This window comes from Capra hircus, chromosome 8, assembly GCF_001704415.2.
Source record: "Capra hircus breed San Clemente chromosome 8, ASM170441v1, whole genome shotgun sequence".
In the NCBI taxonomy this organism is placed as follows: domain Eukaryota; kingdom Metazoa; phylum Chordata; class Mammalia; order Artiodactyla; family Bovidae; genus Capra; species Capra hircus.
In genome coordinates, this window is record NC_030815.1 from 83,862,898 (window position 1) to 83,882,188 (window position 19,291).

The 19,291-nt window shown below is 38.2% G+C and overlaps 2 protein-coding genes across 4 annotated transcripts in view; one reads left to right on the forward strand and one right to left on the reverse strand.

The window, feature by feature from the left end:
- CENPP (centromere protein P) overlaps window positions 1-19,291 on the forward strand; it is a 235,608-nt gene that overhangs the window by 146,912 nt on the left and 69,405 nt on the right.
- The window catches only part of ECM2 (extracellular matrix protein 2), a 40,500-nt gene continuing 33,407 nt past the window's right edge, over window positions 12,199-19,291 (reverse strand). For all 3 annotated transcript variants that reach the window (XM_013966189.2, XM_005684161.3, XM_005684160.3), the window contains exon 10: window positions 12,199-15,051. In XM_013966189.2, the coding sequence (XP_013821643.1) occupies window positions 14,883-15,051 (169 nt within the window). In that variant the 3' untranslated portion in view covers window positions 12,199-14,882. The remainder of the gene's footprint in view (window positions 15,052-19,291) is intronic.

The window sequence follows — 19,291 nt, forward strand, 5'->3', positions numbered from 1 at the left end:
AAGAGTACATTATTGAAATATAAACCCAATCTCCAGATATACCTAAGAAAGGAGCCATGCTGTTAATTTTCTTCGGATGACTGAAGCTATTACATCAAGCATATGTCTCAAGATTTTCTTTAAAAGCTTTTACTCCTGCCATAAGCATGTCAGTGGAACTGCAGACCAGGCCCTATATAATCCTAGCCTTTATACTATGATACAGACATAGACTCAAGGATACAGGTGATGCCTCCTTGGACTTTCACTTTTCAAGAGAATATCACCTATGACCACATAGCGTTTAGGGAGGCTATGGGAGCAGGAAAGCAACATTCTCTGTTACCCTGAGAGAATGCCCAATTTACATCAGTTAAGAGACCATCCTTTAAGAGCACATTTTTCCAAGTCTGGTGAGAAAGACTCACCAGTACTAGGTAACACCAAACCAGCATCTTCATGATGTGCAGATTTGGGGACCAGCCTGTTTGCAAAGTGTGTTTCTAGTAGTTAGCAGAATTTCTTCTCTCCTCCCACAAAGAAAATCTGACTGTTGTTTGTTCCCAATTCCCAGAGAAATGGCACATGTTGAAGCAAGCCATAGCAAGAGTACTGTGCCTCCATTGTACAGGGCAGCCAACCATCAGTTAAATAAAATATCCTTCTGTGGCCCTCACATCAAAGAGTTCCATATGCTGGACCTCCCTCTGCAGAATTTTAGGCCTGTCCTCGGTGCAGCACCTGAGGTTTGGCAGGCCTCCTGTTTCGTTATAATGCTCATGTCCATATTTATTCAATTATATTTAGTTTAAAACATTTGTCTGTTACCTTGATGAACTGGGACATTGTAAAGGTTGAACTGGATTTTATTAACCTAAGTTCCATCAAAGCAGCAACCATAAATGGGAAGCTCCTTGGGCAGAAATCTGTGTCCTTCACAATGTTTTGTTTTTTTAACTTTAACCGGAGGTAAAGTTTACATTCCAGAAAAATAAACATCATAATGGTACAGCTCAATTAGTTTTCACAAACACCTAATCAAGAAATTCCACAACTCCCAGACCCCCTTTCTGAATCACTCTCTCTTCAGAGGAGGCCGCTGCCTGACTTCAAACACTGTAGTTCCCTGAACTTTCCATGTATATGGGTCATACATTACATTCTCTTTTGAGCCTGGATTTCTTCATCCAGCGTTATGTTTTAGAGATCCACCAAGGTCATTGTGGCTAGCAATAGTATGCTTATTCTCATTATAAGCATACCTTCTTGTGCTTCACTTCATTGCATTTCATAGATCTAGTGCTTTGTTTGTGTTTTTTCATGAGCTGAAGGTTTGAGCCAACCCTGTGTCAAGTGAAACTATTGGCCAGTAGTTTCCAATAGCATTTGCTCACTTCATGTCTCTGTCACATTTTGGTAGTTTTATCAATATTGCAAACTTTTCCATTGTTATTATGTTTCTAATGGTGACCTATGGTCAGTGGTCTTTGCTGTTACTACACTTTACTGATGGCTCAGATGATGGTTACCATTTTTAGCAATAAAATCTTTTTAATGAGGTATATTCTTTTAAAGACATAATGATATTGCATGGTAACACTTGGCTGGGGCTGAGTGGCAGCTTCTCATTGCAATGAAACGTGTGCTTCCCACCCTCTGCCTTTGCCTCTGTGCACACAGTGCCCCTTTCCCATGTTACTCTTCCACCCTTTCCTCACCTCACCTCTCCTCTCAGTCACGGCACCTGCCCTACCACCACCCTTCTAAGCTGGGTTCTGCCACCTTATCTAGAGAACTGGGCGGCACATCATGGGAGATTGTTTTTCTAAAGCTATGTTGTAGCCTCTTTTCTCTCTCCACTTGTGAGCCCTGAGTTTGTCTTCCTCCAGCATGATGTTGTGATCTTTAGTCAGAGGCTTAGGCAAAGAAATAGGCCTTGAAGTATAATGCCAAAATGTGAGTGGTCTTTTTGGCTTATTCACCCTATTCTGCTGACATTGTGACTACAGGCAGAGCCCAGGGCCCACAACCCCTCACCATAGTCTTGAAGCTGCCGACGGGAAGATTTACCTCACAACTACATAGATAGCCCAGCATGCACAGACACACCGTTTGGATATAAACTGGAGTTTTTTCTCCACACCTTTGCACATTGTCATTCTAGACACATCAGTGTACTTCCTCTTCCCTAAAGAATTGTGAGGAGCATTTCTTCCATTCTTGGTTCCTATGAGGGTCCTCTGAAGGGGACCTATTTCTTTTCTACATGTCTGTTTTTTACTGTTTGGGTTTTGCCTTATCTAAATTTGTCTTGGTCTAAATATTGGAGAATAGTGTTACTATTTATAGTCTTTAGGAATCGTGAATAATCTGCACATTATTATCTTGTAAACAAGATAAGTTTCAAAATTAGAAAAGCATTATTCACTTTACTTACATTTTATGAAAAGAAGCATTGGTTGCATGTATGTGTATATTCAGTTGCTTCAGTTATGTCTGACTCTGCAACCCCATGAACCGCAGCACGCCACGCCTCCCTGTGTCCATCACCAACTCCTGGAGTTTACCCAAACTCATGTCCATTGAGTCGGTGATGCCATCAAATCATCTCATCCTCTGTCGTCCCCTTCTCCTCCTGCCTTCAATCTTACCCAACATCAGGATCTTTTGAAATGACTCAGCTCTTTGCATCAGGTGGCCAAAATACTGGAGTTTCAGCTTAAACATCAGTCCTTTCAATGAACACCCAGGACTGATCTCCTTTAGGATGGATTGGTTGGATCTCCTTGCAGTCCAAGGGACTCTCAAGAGTCTTTTCCAACACCACAGTTCAAAAGCATCAATTCTTCAGCACTCAACTTTCTTTATAGTCCAACTATCACGTCATACATGACTACTGGAAAAACCATAGCCTTAACTAGATGGACCTTTACCTTAAGTATATTTTAATGGATTGTGTAACGGTCTCTTATAGGAAGGAAGAGACTTCACAAGGAAGACTTTGGTCATCCATTTATTCAAAGAATGGTGTTAAATGCAGTGAAAAAAGGCAAAGTGGGGTGGAGTATTGTCAGGGAAGCCCTGAGGAATGTGAGAGGATGTGCCTTGTAAATACCTACTTTAAGAATGTTCTAGACCATCAAATACTAAGATGTAAATAATGTATGTTATTTATGCATAACCAAGTTTGTATATAGCTCTATTCAGTTCAGTCAGTCAGTCGTGTCCAGCTCTTTTCGACCCCATGGACACCAGGCTGCCCTGTCCATCACCAACTCCCAGAGCTTGCTGAGACATGAGTTTACCCAAACTCATGTCCATCGTGTTGGTGATGCCATCAAACCATCTCATCTTCTGTTGTCCCCTTCTCCTCTTGCCTTCAATCTTTCCCAGCATCAGGGTCTTCTCCAATGAGTCAGCTCTTCACATCAGGGGGCCAAAACATTGGAGTTTCAGCTTCAGGATCGATCCTTCCAATGAATATTCAAGACTGATTTCCTTGGACTGGTTGGATCTCCTTTCAGTCCAAGGGACTCTCAAGAGTCTTCTCCAGCATCACAGTTCAAAAGCATCAATTCTTCAGTGCTCCACCTTCTTTATGGTCCATACATGACTACTGGAGAAACCATAGCTTTGACTAGATGGACCTTTGTTGGCAAAGTAATGTCTCTGCTTTTTAATATGCTGTATAGATTGATCATAGCTTTTCTTCCAAGAAGCAAGCATCTTAATTTCATGGCTGCAGTCACCATCTGCAGTGATTCGGGAGCCCTCCAAAATAAAGTCTGTCACTCTTTTCATTGTTTCCCCATCTTTTTGCCGTGAAGTGATGGGACCAGATGCTATGATCTTAGTTTTCTGAATGTTGAGTTTTAAGCCAACTTTTTCACTCTCCTCTTTCACTTTCATCAAGAGGCTCTTTAGTTCTTCTTCGCTTTTTGCCATAAGGGTGGTGTAGCTGAGGTTATTGATATAGCTCCTGGCAGCTTGTGTTTCATCCAGCCTGGCACGCCTCATGATGTACTCTGCATATAAGTTAAATAAGCAGGGTAACAATATACAGCCTTGACATACCCCTTTCCCAATTTGGAACCAGTGTGTTGTTCCATGTCCTGTTCTAACTGTTGCTTCTTGACCTGCATACAGATTTCTCAGGAAGCAAGTAAGGTGGTCTGGTATTCCCATCTCTTTCAGAATTTTCCACAGTTTGTTGTGATCTACACAGTCAAAGGCTTTGGCATAGTCAATAAAGCAGAAGTAGATGTTTTTCTGGAACTCTCTTGCTTTTCCAGTGATCCAGCGGATGTTGGCAATTTGATCTGGTTCCTCTGTCTTTTCCAAATCCAGCTTGAACATCTGGAAGTTCATGGTTCACGTACTGTTGAAATCTGGCTTGGAGAGTTTTGAGCATTACTTTACTAGCGTGTGAGATCAGTGCAATTGTGCAGTAGTTTGAACATTCTTTGGCATTGCCTTTCTTTGGGATTGAAATGAAACCTGACCTTTTCCAGTCCTGTAGCCACTGCTGAGTTTTCCAAATTTGCTGGCATATTGAGTACGGCACTTTCACAGCATCATCTTTCAGGATTTGAAATAGCTCAACTGGAATTTCATCACCTCCACCTGCTTTGTTCATAGTGATACTTCCTAAGGCCCACTTGACTTCACATTCCAGGATGTCTGGCTCTAGCTGGATGATCACACCATGGTGGTTATCTGGGTCATGAAGATCTCTTTTGTATAGTTCTTCTGTGTATTCTTGCCACCTCTTCTTAATATCTTCTGCTTCTGTTACATCCATTCCATTTCTGTATATAGTAGGTATTCCCAAAGACTTCTGAAAGATGTGAATTCATGGATTTGATATGACTTTATGGGCTGTTTTGAATGTTCAAGCATCTCTCATGGTGGACTAGGCTCTGTAGGTTATAATGAATTGACTTTATACAGTAGGTCATGACCCATGGGCAGTTTCTAGCCCACAGCTGTGGTTTGTTTGGAGCACATGTTATTTTTAAAAAACAGGAAATTTACATCAAAGGCCAGATTTACCATATTTTAAAAGTTCAATTTGGAAAAGACCGCACTGAATTTCTGTGCCATTCCGGCAAATGGGTGAGCTCTCAGCGGTGGTCTTCTTCAGATGAGTTTCTGGTCCCTGGCTCTCACCTGCCGTTCTTCTATACCCAGTGCTGCTAAGGACTCACTTCTACAACCTGCAAGTTGAGCTACTGTTTAATGTTTTCCTCTAAAAAGGGATTGATGCCATAAGTAGTCATTTTAAGTGAATTGAGTTGGATTTATAAAACTATGGGTATCAAATATTTTCAGATAATGACTCATAGGTCAGTTTGCTTTCACGAATGAGTATAAGTAATGGTTTTCTTTTAAATAAATTTTCTACCACTTTCCTCTGAGAAGACTGAAAAACAGTGACTCGCATCTAACTTCCAATCTGTGTTGCTAAGGTCCACTTTTCATTAGAACAAGCAAGGCTTGTGAGAAAAATGTCAAGTAACAACAGATCAGGACCAGGGAATTTGTAAGGTATGCTTGAAACATCATATCAGCAGGCACGAAAGCTCACAGAGAGTACTGCGGACTTGTGAACAGAACATAGAAGCTTGGGTAAAGGCATAGTTTGAGTTCAGTTCAATTCAGTTCAGTCGCTCAGTCATGCCTGACTCTTTGTGAACCTCATAGAATAAGGGTGGCAATGGATTATAACACATCAAATGCAAAATCCTTTTTATTGTAACAAGGAAAGAGGGTCAAAAGGGTCACAGATCCTTCTGTAGAGGCATGCCAACTAATGAGTACAGAAGGAACCATAGAATTAGAAAGTCACCACTGTGAAACTTATAATGTAGTCACTGATTTAGGCAAAGAACTTCAATAGGAGCTAAAAGCCAGTAAATGAAAAGTTATTGGATGGCATAATATTCACACAAACCTAAAGTCTTACTTTGTAGGATATTTCTTAATTACAAGGAGATGAAGATACCACCTTAACCAAATGTCTCAGCATCACCAACAACAGGCCAGCCCAACATTTTGTGCTTCCTGATGTGATACAAAAGGAAGTACATGATATCACCTGTGTGGGATTCTTGCCAAAAATATTCTGCCTAAATCTAAGCAATGAGACAAATGTATATTAGGAGACATTCTACATGGTAGCTGGCTTGGAATCCCTTCAAAAAGTGAAGGAGTGAAACACACAGACTGACAGTTGCTACTCTAGATTACTAGAGACTAAAGGCAAGTGAATTCTGATTGGATCTTGAGCCATGAGATCTACACCACACACAGCGATTTGGACATTGTTGGGACAGTTGGGGAACCTGACTATGGACAGGATGTTGATACTGAGTCAATATTAAATGTCTGGGGTTTAAGAATGTGAGAGAATGTGATCATTGTTTCATGGTTATGTAAGAAAATGTCCTTGTTCTTAGGAGACTCATACTGAAGCACTGGGGCAACATGTTATATCTGCAACTTACATTCAAATAGTCCAGCCCCTGTACCCCACAAATACATATATATGTATAGATATGCATGTGGAAAGAGTGAAAAAGATAGAATGAAGATGACAAAGTATTAATTGGTGAATATAGGTGAAAATATATAGATGTTCATTGTATTCTTTCAACTTTTCTGTGACCATTAAAAATATTGCTAAATAAATGGGGAATAAATGCTAAATATTTGTGGGAAATAAGGGAATAAGTTACCTTAAATTAATTTAAACTCTGATTTATCCTTAACTGCAGTGAAATATTTACATGAAAAATTTAAGCTGATTAAGGTCTTATTCTACATTTAGGGTGGGTTTTATGAGTCTGTTGATACATGCGAAGTGTTTGTGTATTTTTCTGCATAGAAGAGCCATCAGAATCAGAGCTTCAGTCATACCTTCAAAGGGTAGGTCCATTCTTCAGATGGTTTAGAACCACTGACCTAGAATAGATTTACAATTTTCAGTGCATTCTTTATTCTGAGTATCACACAGTAGTTAGTATCTCAGACAGTTCACATATAAACTTGGTAATTGTGAATGTAATTCTCAACTTATGTAAAGCAAATGAATTTTCAGCAGTTTCCAATTTATAAAAAGATTTTCTTGTATCTTACATTAAGTTGTTAGTTTAATGTAAGTTTATTTGATCACAGAGATTCTGTTACTTAGAAACACACCATGACATTCTAGTAACATGATGTATTCCTTTTCTTTTCCAAACTAATATGTGTTTAGTGCAATCACATGTTATTTTTAATACAGTCTACTTTCCCTTGTGTGGATTCACATTCTTCACATTTTGTGCAAATGGAGAGACTCTAAGTTTTTTTTAATCCATTTTCTTGTAGAAAAGGAAACAATATCAAAGAAGAAAGAATCATGCCATTTATTCTTTAGTTGTGTAATCACTAAGCTCTATTGATCTAATTAGAAATATTCACCCCTTTGCCAGTAACAGTGTGTGACAGACCAAATTTCAATGTGACTTATAGTTTCAACTCTTCCTGTTCAGAATGTTGAAGCAAAGACATGTGAGTAATATGTTATAATATGCCAAAGTGTTGTTTAAGACATATAGGATGAAGTGTACACTAACTCATAACTACACTATTTACATAGATTGTAGTTCCTCTAAAAGTCTTTCTGGGTCTGTTGCAGTAGGTTTAATCAGAGCTGATGTTCAGAAGAAAAGTAAATACTTAAACACCCCAGAACCATCTGCCCAGAGCACACTATACCTGGCCAAGGCTTACACACAGACTCTTACTATATCCCTGTAGACCAACTTGCGGATTATCACTATGGTAGAAACCCATCTGCAGGACAGATTTATTGATCAAGTAGTCTTCTCGTTTGGCTATTTTAAATACAGTTTCTCTCTCTCTCTCTCTCTCTCTCTTTTTTTTTTTTGGTTTTATATTATTATAGTGAATCACACTTGTAAGTCAAAATTACTTTTCTTTCCTATAATCAGGATTTTTAAAAATCTGCTTCTAATCTACTCCCATATCTATGACAATAAATAGTTTAGATTCTTTGAGTTCTGGTTTTACACTGCATTTATAACATGTTCTAAGCTGGTTTCATTCTATTCTGTGCAATGGATGTGAGCACGCACTGACACAGCACAAAGGCCACCAAGCTCAAGAGAGCTACTGACATGGCTGCAGCGTCCCATGTGAGCCCAGCCCTCTACAGAGAGCATTATCTGACCCCTGCTCTACTGTAATAGGTCCATTCCTTTCTGCAGTATATATAACAATCTAAGGAATCATTTCCTTAAATTATTAATATCTACCATATTATGAGACTTGGCAGCCTTGAATAAGTCACTGAACTTTCCTACCTTCTGGTTTCCCAGCATCTATCCTTGAGGGAATGGAAAGTCATCTGATGTCCACCCTGTGCTCAGAACTGTTGTGGATGTCACCTTATTTAACCTTCACAGACGTCTTGGTAGGCAGATATTCTCCTCAATTTCATGGGCAAGGAAACTGGAAATCAGAGTCTAAGTAACTTGACCATGTCCACAGCTAATAAGGATTCCAGTTTCAGACCCAAGATACCCATTCTTGTTTTTTCGTTGCAAGAGATGAACTTCATTTTTCATAGACTTCTAGGGTTTAAGGCCCCCTGGAATCATCTGGTATAGGTTAGAATTGGCCAGAAACATCTATTTTCATACATGTGTGTGTGTATTACTCGCTCAGTCGTGTGCAACTCTTTGCAACCCCAAAATGCTTTTAATGTTTTTGAATTTTAAGTTGAATTCATATTCAACTATGGACAAATGAATAATTCAGTCATTACCAATTTGTAAATACTTCTCCTATGAGGACACTTTCTGTTTTCTAAATAAGGGAAAGAGGTGAAATAGATATCATAGAGGGTTTACCCAGTCCTTTGAGGTTTCACTTAAACAGCAGAACTTGAGTATTTTATTCTTTTATGTCAGCATCTATGAACCTAGTAATTCATGTTGTTTAAATGATGGCTTTGGAAAACATTGTCAGTGTTGCTGTTATAGAGAACAATCAGTTGTCAAAGCATGACTTATTTTTTTATAAAATATACTCTGCCTTCTAATGTCCATGTCAGAAAATATTAATAAGAGAAATTATTCCTTACTAATTATATGACTATATATAAATCTTTATCACTTTTCCTTTAAAAATCCTTATATTTTGCACATTTCTCTTTGTTTTGTTTAGGGATACTATTAATGTCAACTTTGGACAACTCATGAGCTGATCGTTTAGACTGAGGGATCAACAATTATATTAGTACCTACTCTATACACAGAATATAAGGATTCAAGAAATGAATTGTCTCTTATTTTGTTTTACAATCTTTTAGGAAAACATGGTATACCTTCTACCAATCTACTGTACAACATCCTACATTGCAAATAAATAATCAATGCAGACCTAACTCATAAAACCAGACCTGTCTGTCAGGAGGTTGGTGGAACAGATGCCAAGTACTGAAGGGAGGAGGCACTTGCTGAGGAGCTGGGCTTCTAGGCACCACTTGCCTTGTGCCTTGGAAGCTCCTTGCAGTCAGATCATATGGCTCAAGTCAGATGCAGCCATATAGTAAACTTATTCCCCTTGAAATTGAAAGTCGGTACCCATTAGGCTTCTGCTCCTGCCCTTCTCTTCATCCACCCCTTATTGTAACCTTTCCTTCGGATTCCCCTCCAGCTGAGTGCATTCCCGTCCTCCTGCCTAAATTCTATAGTGACACCTCCAAACTTCAGCATATTCTCACCCAAACTGTCTCTTTCTCTGTTTCTCGGAGCAGTTTTCCTTTTTATCTGCTTTTCTCTTCTTTGTATCCCTTGCCTGGTAGATCACTATCCCTTTTCTTTTTTTCTTTGTATCCCTTGCATGGTAGATCACTACTTCCCTTTTCTTTTTTCTTTTCTTCTCTTCCTTTTTATAATCAATCAGTTCATTTTTTTAATTTTATTTATTTTTATTTGGAGGGTAATTGTTTTGTAATTTTGAATTGGTTTCAGCCATATATCAACATAATCAGCAATAGGTATGCACATGTCCCCTCCCTTCTATCAGTTCATTTTATTTTTAATATATTCTCTATTGGACTTCCCGGTGGCTCAGTGGTAAAGAATCTGCTTATGATGCAGGAGACATAGGTTGAATCCCTGGGTCAGGAAGATCCCCTGGAGGAGTGCAAGGCAAGACATTCCAGTCTTCTTGTCTGGAGAATCCCATGGACAGAGGAGCCAAGCGGGCTACAGTCCATAGGGTCACAAAGAGTTGGACACGACTGACGCAACTTACCATGCACACATGCATATTCTCAGTTATTCATGGTTCATAATGTCCTTCTGAGATTGAGCCCCCTCAGAAGATGACAAATATGGCAAGCTTGCCTTCAGACTTAACCTCCAGCAATGAGAATGTAGGTTTTCTTTTTTTTCAAAGTCTCTGCCATAGGGACTTGTCTGCTTGTTCCTCCTGTCACCTATACTGAGTGGGTCCCTCTTATTCTGTTTCTAGATTATTAGAGTGGTGGCTCTTTTCCCTTCATTACTTTCATATACCTCTCTTCAGAGTTTTTTGGTGGTGTCCTATATTTCTCACTGCAGTTAAGTATGGTGTCCTCTTATGGGCCTTCCAGGCCACCCCAAGCCTCTTATTTCCTGTATGGTCTCTCCTCCACTGGTGAACCTCAGCTATGCTTGGCTCATGCCTCTTTGCTTCAGTCAGTTATTCCCTCCCCTTCAACTGATTCAAATTTCAAGCCCCAGTTTAAGCCTAGGGATCTTTCTTCCCCCAAACTCAGTGCTAGTTATTTCCTTTACCATATATACCACAGACTTCTTTATTACTCCTGATCTAAATTTGTCAACTCAGGGAAACCATTTTTGCCTATAGCACACTGTGGCACCAGTAAAAATTTAGGATTTTATCCTAATTTAGCTATATACCCATCATCTGTGGCTAAATTTCCACATACCGAATCTAAAATTATCTTGAAACAAGCATTATAGTTTATTAACACCTTCCAGTGAACTTTAAGGTTTTGACTACACAGTTTGAGCAGTTGCTGGAATAATCACATTTTTCTGTGTGAATGAGGTGATCATCCTTACTGCTTTTAGTGGTGTCTGTGGACTAGAGGCACATTTCAACTCGCGTTGTGGGTGGTGTTTTCCATGTTAATAGAAGAAGTCATCCCTAGGAACAGTTAACTTTAACCTCAAGCCCAACTCCTAAGGGATGTACGTAGAGTCAGTCACTTGACAGTGAAAGCCGAAGGAAGATTTATGGGTGCACCTACGTACTCTCAAGTGTCCAGACTTTGCACTTTCGGGACTGCATTCAGCAGATGCGTGTTAAGTCCAGGCTCAGTCACATACTCCCTGTTGTCCCCAGATGCCGCATATTCACCCTCAGGGTGCTGCCTGCTCCATAGGGAGTCACACAGTCTGGCAGAGACAAAGATGTGATCCCAATCTCTGCGTGCAGCAGCACTGCCATATTGTCCCCATCCTATAGAACATGCACTCACGCTAACTGCCTTTCAGGGTGTTTTAGGTCAGAGGTCAGCAGTCTTTGGTTGTGACAGAGGTGCTCAGGGCTGATCCCCACTATGGTGCTGGAGCTCCAAAGGAACAGACACAACTACTAAGCTTCCTTGTCCCGGCATACCCAGAGGTTGGCTCTGTTCAGGCAGCTGTAATCCTGGTAACTAAGAAATGTTTCTTCAGGCCAAAGGTCTCCAGTGAAGTTCTCTGAAAGTATAGGAGGAGCTGAGGAGAGGATAAGGATCCGGGACTTTGGCTGAGTGTTCTTTATGACTTTTAGAACTTGATGTGTGATTTATATAGTACCTTGTCTATTGGTTTCAAGAAATAAGGGGAGCTAGGGAGGCAGACAGGAACAGTGTCAGCTAACCCTTTCTGATGGTAGCAGAGCTGTTTTGTCTGAAGGGAGTACACAGACTCTGTGTACTTCCTCTCTCAAGGACGCTTCCTCCCCAGGGCACCATGAACTCCTGATGAGCCATGCTTGAAAACCATTGATGTGTTCCAAGAATGCTGTTTTGTAATTGAATCAAGTGATCTCAGAAAAGTAAAATGACTGCATAATTACTGAAGACCAAGATGGGTACCCAGATGTCCTGATTCTTGGTGTAATTATTTCCTTATAATTCTAGGCCATAGGTTTCTTTAACCACATCATATCTTTAATGCTTTTTATGAAATACCTTAATCTACAATAAGCCAAGTCTTAAAATTGAAAATATAGTTAGTATTTCCTGTACATATGTGCAAAGACGACACACTATTAAATATTTTCAGACCATGACTGGGCCAGGATTTCCTTAGCGTACATCTATGTTAGTAATTACAGTATACTTCTGAAGCCAAACAGAAAACCTCTTTGTTATACATTATATAAACATTATATATCATGAACAGTGTTTGCTATATGGACATTTATCACTTTTTAAAAATGAAATTAAAGCTTCTATCCAGAGCATTATAAAATTTCAAAGCAAACAAGTTCAATGCTAGATATATTTTATATTTTAAATTATATAATCAGTAAAAATAAAAGCATCTTCCAACTTAAGGACAAAGCTTCCATCAGTCATTCTGATTTTTCACCTTTCTAGAGATTCTTCTCCCAACAGGGTATCTCTCAGTGCACAGTAGTGTCTCAGTGTGTGCCTGGGTCTAGTGTTACTCCAAGCCTTCTGGGGGGTTGCAGTGTCTTATTACGACTTTTGCTATTTGCACACTCTAGAGACCCACAATCTGGGAATACCCCTAGGCCTAAGGCAGAGGGGCTTTGGGACCCCAACGTACTTTATTACATCACCACCCTGTTGTACTGATTTCATCACACTTGACTTGTTAATTTGATTGTCTGTTTGATTTCCTGCTTATTGCCCCTAAAACACCATACATTCCCAGAGAGCAGAGACCTCATCTGATCTCTTCATCCCTTTCTCTCTAAAACAGCATCTGGGACACAGCTGATTAAAATCAGAATGACAAATTAATGCAAGAATGCTTCAGTATTCATCTCTGTTGTCTAGGATGCTAATTCTTTTTACTCACTTTATTTGGTTTGAGTCCCTCTGACAGTAATTTTTTTACTGTTTAAATTGCTTTAAATCATTTACATTGATGCAAATATATATTCAAACAGCACAAGGGTTCTTGTTAAGTTAAACAAATACCCGTATCTTCTTGTTATTTGTCCCTTTCATTCAACTTGGCCAATTTAAATTAGTAATGCTTCTACATACCCAAACTGGTTCTAAATCTGAACTTTTTGTTCCATAGATTTTATTTCTCTTCTTAGACACCTGGCCTTTGATGCTTGATTCTAACAGTCTGTATCATATTGTTATTCTTGTTCATTTTGTGATCTCGAAAGCCTATATGTTAAGAAGGGGGGCTTAGAAATAACGTTATCTTAAATGGGATAAATCAAACTTCTACATCTTGAAAGCTCCCCAGGTAATAATCAACTTTGATTGAATATGCTGTTTACTGTCAATTTTATATGAAAGGTTGGCAATATTAAGTGTACTCACTATGCATATCACACTTCCCAAATACTTTTTATTCTTCTCTGGTTCTCGTAAAAGCCCTGTGAAGTGGGGCTGAAAGGCTCTGAGAAATGTGGGAGAACTATTAAAAGATTAAATAACTAAAGTTTGAAAAATTAGAGTAATCTGCCCAATGGGGCCAAGACTTGAAATTAATCTGGTGTTTTAATTAATTAAAAACACCTAATCTGGTGTTTGTCCAAGGTACAAAACTGGGGGTAACAAGAAAAATCAACATGGTTTCTATATGTGTCTTTTAAAAATTATTTTAGAAATAAAGATAAGATATCATTATATAATGAAAATTTTAATACATGATATGATTTTGTTAGGATCTACTACATAATGAATACTAATAGCTTTATGTTGCATTGAGTAAAAAGATACATTTGAGCAAATTAGGACAAAGACAAGAGATGTTAACAATGACCAGAGGAGCAAAAGTTTTTAAATGTATGCATTAGGTTTCTATTTACAAGGTTTAGTCAAGGGTATTTAACATATATGTTAAGCAAACTCCACTGCTTTCCATAAATCTTTTGATCTTGAGCAAATAATTATGAGGGTGATCTTAAAATACTGTTAAACTTTTTAGACTTACAGAGAAATTGTAAAAATCATACAGAATTCACATATATCCTTCTGCCAGTGTTCCCTAATGTTAATAAGCACATACTTAACCATAGTATGATTCTCAAAACCAGGAAATTAACTTTATAGTAATTATATTTTAATTCTATTCATGTAATTAATAGAAGGAACTAAAGCTAAGCCAATGATTAAGTTTACTTATATCAATAATTATATTATAGGGTCTTAATTACTTACAGAAAATTAATAAATTTTTGCTTTAACAGAATAATAAACAGAACATTAGTTCATAAATTCTACCTATTATTTTTTCCAGCCGTCCACTTTTTGGTCTTGAACATATATACTTTTTTAAAAGACTTAGGGAGTTCTTAGCTAATAGAAATTCTGTGGTCTGTTGTAAAGGGCGTATTTAGTTTCAGATTCTCTCAGTCTGCTTCAGCAGCACACAACATCCTATTCTTGTGAGAGAAATTTGCAACAAGATCGCTTCTTTCTAGAGTGTGAAACTGAAAGCTTCACTAAAACTGTTAAAAGACTAAACCTTGTAGATATGTGTTTGGTTGTCCTGTGCATTGGTGAATCAGGTTGACTAGCATGATATTTTAATATGACATTGTATCTCTTATTGAAGAAAATGCTACTAAAACAGATATATGAGTATAATTTATAAGTGACAAAGAAAAACTTGGAACTACTTGACATTTTGTGGTTTAAGAACAATACTTGAATATGACCTTATGCATGAAAATGCATAGGATGATATTTCTCTTGTTTTAATGTAGTTGTTTTCAAGATGAAGATGTTCCAGATTCGAATCATCATCTTCTTCAGCATTGCAAATTTGTTCTGGAAGAATATTCCTGAGGAAAAATAGACATGCACGTCATAAAGGATTGAAGTAATATTCCACCTTCATAATTTAGGAGTTAAAATAAAATTAGATCCTTGTCTCATATACCAGAAAAAAATCCAAATATGTCAAGATCTACATATGAAAAAATGAAGTCATAGAAGTGATAGAATAAAGCATGGTTATACCCCAGGAGGGAGGGAGAAATTTTCCTATGTGTGACTCAAAAACCAGAAGCACTAGAAGAAAAGATTAAAAAATTGGCTACAGTTTTTTTTTTTAATATAAAGTTAAAAGACAAATCACAAACTGGGAGAAAGTGTTTGCAACTTAAATAAAGGGCTAATATACAAAGACCTAAAAAATCTAGGAGACGAGAGAAATCAGAAGGGGAAAAAAGATACCTGGTGACCAGTTTACAGAGGAGAAAATGAAATGACCTGTGAACATAAAAGGATGCTTAATTTCATTTATGATAAGAAAAATTAAATTGAAATGATACTGGCATGCCACTCTAACTTATCAGGTTTTTCCACCTTTCCAGAGAACAAATCAAAGCTCATTCACATGTTCTGATGATAGAGTTGTATAGGATCAAGCATCACTGAAGGGAATTCAAAACGGTTCAGCCCCATGGAAAGGAATCTGGCAGTATATAACAAAATTACATATTCATTTTATTCCTTTCACTCAGCAATTCCATTTCTAGGGATTTATCCCAAAGTTAGATTGGAAAATACAAAATTATATTTGAACAGAGTTACTTATACGCACAATTGCACTCATCTCACACGCTAGTAAAGTAATGCTCAGAATTCTCCAAGCCAGGCTTCAGCAATACGTGAACAGTGAACTTCCAGATGTTCAAGCTGGTTTTAGGAAAGGCAGAGGAACCAGAGAGCAAACTGCCAACATCCGTTGGATCAGGGAAAAAAAGCAAGAGAGTTCCAGAAAAACATCTATTTCTGCTTTATTGACTATGCCTTTGACTGTTTAGATCACCACAAACTGTGGAAAATTCTGAAAGAGATGGGAATACCAGACCACTTGACCTGCCTCTTGAGAAACCTGGATGCAGGTCAGGAAGCAACAGTTAGAACTGGACATGGAACAACAGACTGGTTCCAAATAGGAAAAGGAATACGTCAAGGCTATATATTGTCACCCTGCTTATTTAACTTATATTCAGAGTGCATTATGAGAAACACAGGGCTGGAGGAAGCACAAGCTGAAATCAAGATTGCTGGGAAAAATATCAATAACCTCAAATATGCAGATCACACCAGCCTTATGGCAGAAAGTGAAGAAGAATAAAGGGCCTCTTGATGAAAGTGAAAGAGGAGAGTGAAAAAGTTGGCTTAAAGCTCAACATTCAGAAAACGAAGATCATGGCATCCTGTCCCATCACTTCATGGCAAATAGATGGGGAAACAGTGGAAACAGTGGCTGACTTTATTTTTCTGGGCTCCAAAATCACTGTGGATGATGATTGCAGCAATGAAATTAAAAGATGCTTAGTCCTTGGAAGGAAAGTTATGACCAACATAGATAGCATATTAAAGAGCAGAGACATTACTTTGCCAACAAAGGTCCGTCTAGTCAAGGCTATGATTTTTCCAGTGGTCATGTATGGATGTGAGAGTTGGACTGTGAAGAAAGCTGAGCACTGAAGAATTGATGCTTTTGAACTGTGGTGTTGGAGAAGACTGTTGAGAGTCCCTTGGACTGCAAGGAGATCCAACCAGTCCATCCTAAAGGTGATCAGTCCTGGGTGTTCATTGGAGGGTCTGATGTTGAAGCTGAAACTCCAATACTTTGGCCACCTCATGCTAAGAGTTGACTCATTGGAAAAGATTCTGATGCTTGGAGGGATTAGGGGCAGGAGGAGAAGGGGACGACAAAGGATGAGATGGTTGAATGGCATCACCAACTCAATGGACGTGAGTTTGGGTGGGCTCTGGGAGATGATGTTGGAGAGGGAGGCCTGGTGTGCTGCGATTCATGGGGTCGCAAAGAGTTGGACACGACTGAGCAACTTAACTGAACTGAACTAAACACGTTGTGGCATTATTTATAGTATAGAGAAGTGGAAACAATCAAAAGTCTATCAGTAAGAAACTGGTTGAATAAAGTCCCTACATAATAGTACTATTCAGTTATTAAAAGGAAAGAGGATATTTTCTACATACTGATATGGAGTGATATTCAGGATATACTGATAATTTTTCAAAGTAAAGACTAGAAAAAAGAGAAAAGAATAATACTTATTATTCTTATTCACAGATGAATAATACTTCTGTGTGATAATGTATAATAATTATATACATTATATACATATAATGATATATGTATAATAATTCTGAGGGGTTATGGAATATGAATGTGTATGCTTACAGTTTCAAAAATAACACTGGAATCATCAACAGGAAATTAATATAAAAAATTAATCAAAGGAGAAGGATGAAATACAGTATAAGGGACAGGCATAGAAAAATATTATGTAGAAAGTAGCAATTCCTAAAAAACTTTTGAACTGTAGCGTTGGAGAAGGCTCTTGAGAGTCCCTTGGACTACAGGGAGATCAAACCAGTCAGTCTAAAGGAAATCAGTCCTGAATATTCATTGGAAGGACTGATGCTGAAGCTGAAGCTCCAGTACTTTGGCCACCTGATATGAAGAACTGACTCATTAGAAAAGACCCTGAAACTGGGAAGGATTGAAGGGAGGAGAGGAAGGGGACGACAGAGTATGAGATGGTTGGATGGCATCACTGACTTGATGGACATCAGTTTGAGCAAGCTCCAGGAGTTGGTCATGAACATGGAAGCCTGGTATGCTGCAATCCATGGGGTCGCAAAGAGTTGGACACGACTGAGTGACTGAACTCTAAGCAAACTAAAGACCTATCTGAATATTAAATTGTTGACATACTGTTACAGAGAAAACTACTGTGCTTAAGCTATACATTCTCCATGGAACATTCAAAGGACAAATTGAACTACCAAAAACATAATAAACTTAATTAAGTACTTTTGATGTTAGTTGTAATAATGGTATGCATTTATTACCTTACAAAATAGGTTTATATATTGTAAGGTAGTGAATGTAAGTTATTGTTGGCTACGTAGATTTTCAGCTTAAGATAAGTCTACATCAGAAGGATTTCTCTATAGTGGTAATTTTTTTTGCTTTTGCTTTTTTTGTTCAATTGGAGGATTATTGCTTTACAATATTGTATTGGCCTCCACCATATACATCAGCCTATAATGGTAAATTTGATTTGGGAATATCAGTGTGACCTGTTTTTGTTCTTGTGTATGTGTGTTTAACAAAAATGCATATTTCTGGCAGTCCACTGAAAGGCCTTGAGACTAAAAATACTTTTGAAAGAAAGATGCCTGGTGCCCAGACTGGGGCCTCTGAACACTATTTCCCAGTGAGAGGAGCTAGGGCTTTTTCGAAGGAGGCTGGCATTGGCCTGTAGTGGGGAATGTAAAAGTGAGCCATCCAAGATCTATGGAGGCCTGTCCAAGGACTCGGGATCCAGCTCGAAGGGCTCCATCAGCTGAAGATGAGACAGTTAAGAACAGTAATTGCAACTGATGGAAACATTCTTAACATAGAAAGCCATAAGTTCATATTGAGTCTCCAGAGAAAGAAGGCCAGAAACAAAATAATAAAGCAAAAATATTGAGGCACCAACATTTTTTTTTTCCTGAGACAGCCACTATTAAATTTTTAAAATCTTTTACAGTCTTTTTCATCCGTGGTTAATGCATATGTATAATTTTTTATAATTTTATAAGGATAAGATTGGCATAACATTGTATTAGTTTCAAGTATATAACATAATGATTAGATGTGTGTGTGTGTGTGTGTGTGTGTATGTATGGTTGAAATGATCACCACCATAAGTTAATATGCATCACCTCACATAGTTACAAATTTGTAACCAACTTCTTACCATGATGGCAATTTAAAGGAAAGAACAGAGCATTTATCTTACCTTTCAGAGTAAGGAACTTGCCCTTGCTGATAAGAAAATATTATTTACAGAGGAATGTGCTTAGTCACTCAGTCATGTCTGACTCTTTGCAACCCCATGGATTGCAAAGAGCCCATCAAGCTCCTTTGTCCATGGGATTCTCCCAGCAAGAATACTGGAGTGGGTTGCCATTCCCTTCTCCAGGTTATAGAGGAATTCCATTGAACAAATGTGGAAAGAATGACAAAAATAGAAATTCATCATT